The sequence below is a fragment of the Macaca nemestrina genome, chromosome 1, assembly GCF_043159975.1.
Source record: "Macaca nemestrina isolate mMacNem1 chromosome 1, mMacNem.hap1, whole genome shotgun sequence".
In the NCBI taxonomy this organism is placed as follows: Eukaryota; Metazoa; Chordata; class Mammalia; order Primates; family Cercopithecidae; genus Macaca; species Macaca nemestrina.
In genome coordinates this window covers 101,225,745-101,229,346 of record NC_092125.1, presented here as the reverse complement: position 1 = coordinate 101,229,346, position 3,602 = coordinate 101,225,745, and the positions used below count along the sequence as shown (strand labels likewise).

Sequence of the window (3,602 nt, the reverse complement as noted above, 5' to 3'; positions counted from 1 at the left end):
CTCGGGAGGCTGAGGCAGGAGAATGGCGTGAACCCGGGAGGCGGAGCTTGCAGTGAGCCGAGATCGCGCCACTGCACTCCAGCCTGGGCGACAGAGCGAGACTCCGTCTCAAAAAAAAATAAATAAATAAAATAAAATGTATATAATTCAGTACCAGCAATGATAAATATGTTGGAGGCCTTAAGGAAGGTATCTGAGACCACTTGCTCAGAAATTTAGAGACAGTTCCTTGGAATGACAGCCTTTTGGGCCTCCAAGTCAGGTACATCAAGGATAGGACATAAAACAATGGGCAACAAGTGAATGCTGAAGCAAAACTAAATGGTTCTAGCCATGTCTTTTCTGTAAGGAGAAATCAGGTCTATAATCCTGTAAGAGTTCCTAGAGTAATCAAAAAGCCAGTCCTAAAACAATAGCAATAGTTCAAAACCAATTTATTTGTAACAAATGAATGCATAAAAATTGGTTATATAATTAGTTGTAAAAGGGAACTGTGCTCTTTAAGTAACACAAAGATCAATGGATGTTTCTCTAGATGGAGAAGGTATTAAAAACTGGTGTAGAAAAGTGAATTATCAGACATTGGTGCTATTGCTTGTTCATGCTATCCCTTATTGACATATGTATCAGTCATCAGGATAAAAATGTGACCATTGAAAATAATAATTAATATAGATAAAGGATTTTATAACATTAGATTACAAGAATCCTCTCTAGTCTGCAGGGAATATATTCCAAGACTCCAGTGGATGTCCGAAACTGAATAGTACTGAACCCTAAATATACTATGAATTTTTTCTATAATACATGCCCATGATAAAGCTTAATTTATAAATTAGGCATAGCAGGATATTAACAACAATAACTAATAATAAAATAGATCAACAATAACATTACATCAGCATCACTACTCTTGCACTTTGGAGCCATTATTAAGGAAAATAAAGGTTACTTGAGCACAAGCTTGGTGATACCATGACAGTTGATCTGATAACTGGATGGCTTCTGAGTGACTAATAAGTAATAGCATATACAGTCTGGATACACTGCACTAAGGGATGATTCTTGTCCTGGGCAAGAAGGAGCAAGACAGTCTCCAAGTAGGGGACCTAACAGATAGGCTTTTTTGAGCAAATAACTGTACCCTTCACGTGTACATTTGTCCCCAGATTCACTGCTAAAATCAACAGCAGAAAAATAGCAGTTTGAATGCATATCAATTTAGAAGAACTTCTGGTTAAATTTACAATTCTTTTTTCTCTCCCATGCTTGTTGTTTCTCATTCAAACAAGACTGGCTTAGCTACTTTATAAGGGTAAGTCTTCCTGAATTTTAAGTTCCAAAGATCTCTGGACCTGATCATATTGACTTTATTCTGTGCGATCAACTTTTTATGGCCAATTCCTCCTCTATCACTGAGTTCTTACTGCTGGGCTTCTCCAGCCTTGGGGAATTGCAGCTTGTCCTCTTTGCAGTCTTTCTCTGCCTCTATTTGATTATCTTGAGTGGAAACATCATCATCATCTCGGTCATTCATTTGGATCACAGCCTCCACACACCCATGTACTTCTTTCTAGGTATTCTTTCTATCTCGGAAATCTTCTACACAATTGTTATTCTGCCCAAGATGCTTATCAACTTATTCTCTGTACTCAGGACACTCTCCTTTGTGAGTTGTGCCACCCAGATGTTCTTCTTCCTTGGTTTTGCTGTCACTAACTGTCTGCTTCTGGGAGTGATGGGTTATGATCGTTATGCTGCCATCTGCCAGCCTTTGCAATATGCTGTTCTCATGAGCTGGAGAGTATGTGGACAACTGGTAGCAACTTGTATTATTAGTGGTTTCCTAATATCTCTGGTGGGAACAACTTTGGTCTTTAGCCTCCCTTTCTGTGGCTCCAACAAGGTCAACCACTACTTTTGTGATATTTCACCAGTTATCCGTCTTGCCTGTGCTGACAGCTATATTGTGCCCTTGATATTTATCTGCATTTCTTACGGCTTCATTGTCCACACCATTCTGAAGATCCCATCAGCTGAAGGCAAACAAAAAGCCTTCTCCACCCGTGCGTCCCATCTCATTGTAGTCATTGTCCATTATGGTTGTGCTTCCTTTGTCTACTTGCGACCCTCAGCCAAATATACTTCGGGCAAAGATAGGCTGGTGACAGTAACCTATACCATCATCACCCCACTGTTGAATCCCATGGTATACAGCCTCAGGAACAAAGATGTGCAGCTGGCTATTTGGAAACTGATTGGAAAGTCTGGATTTTCTCTTAAGACACTATAATCAGAGTACTTTTGAACATTATGGACACCATTAGACCAATTGTGTCACGATTATTTAAATCATGAGATTATCTAGTCTATTTATCTAACTGTGAGGGCCTTGGATTGTTTGACATTTGGGGCCTACATGTTCTATGTAAAGCAGAGATAGCAATATTTTCTTCCTGGAGTCATTGTGATTAAGAGAGATTACAAAATATCTGGCAATAGAGTATAACTCTCCTCCTCTTTCCGTTCTTCCTCTGGATTTAAAGTCCTCAAAAAGGTCTTAGCAGCCATCATTTTTTGCCCTATATTTGTCTTGTTTGACCAAAATGTCTGATTGTACTCTGTTTAAGGTTATGTCCAGCTTAAAATGAGGAGTCCAGACCTGAAGGTGGCATAGATCTAGTGGTATGACATGGCAGGGAAAACTGTACCATATGGGTAATTAGATGATTTAAAACTGGACACTGGTTAGGTCATGACTGAAGCTTTGACTCTTCTCTGAGTCTAAATTCTAATATATGGAAAGTAGGGATAATGTAATTTTCCTGTTCTATGTCGTGGGGATTTTATTTGTATCTTATAAACAGTATAAAAGAAAGTGTAAAAGCAGTGCAAAATGTGAAACTACATACAATGTAGAACTCATATCAAGCAAGTTTTGCATAACTGAGAAGATTTTATTTCTTTCAAGTTCTTCAGGTATTTTGGAATGGCTTTTCTGACTGCTCCTTTGAACCACTTCTTACATGACATAGAAGTTATGTTACATAACATAGAAGTTATGCTACATAATGGAATGGAAAATAATATTTAACCATTCTGTCCCATCTCAGGCTAAAGGTATCTACATGGCTTTCCACACTGAATTTATTAGGAAGAGGAAGCTACTCAATTTCAAATTTATCAAGTGAGTATATAAGATTTGAGAGAGAAGTACTTTGATGATCATCTGGTCCGATCTCTGACCCGTACAGAAATTTCTTCAACAGTATCTGTAAAGTAAACCCTTCTCCACTGACTGGGCATCATTGACCTTACAAAATGTATGTTCCCATCGCACTCAGCTCTTACTATTATTCCCTCTCATTTCAGCTGATGTTTGCCTCTGCTTTTCACACATTCTATCTCTTGTGTCATACGGTAAGTTGAGTCCTGATTCTCAGATGTTTGAGACAGTTATGATGACAATCTGAACATTTTCCATAACTTATGTGACCTGAATTTCAGATGCCTCACTATCCTGGGTGCAGTTCTCTAGCTATGCTGTAGATTATCAGTTTTCTTGTAAAAGAATAATGAATAAAACTGAAGTTCATATTTCA

General features: G+C 38.3%; 1 protein-coding gene across 1 annotated transcript; it reads left to right on the top strand.

Moving 5' to 3' along the window:
* The first annotated feature begins 519 nt into the window (after positions 1 to 519).
* LOC139355956 (olfactory receptor 10R2-like) lies at positions 520 to 2,293 on the top strand. Its single transcript, XM_071068692.1, has 2 exons — positions 520 to 544; positions 1,338 to 2,293. The coding sequence occupies exons 1-2, from the start codon at positions 520 to 522 to the stop codon at positions 2,291 to 2,293; spliced, it is 981 nt and encodes a 326-aa protein (XP_070924793.1).
* The last annotated feature ends 1,309 nt before the right edge of the window (positions 2,294 to 3,602 follow it).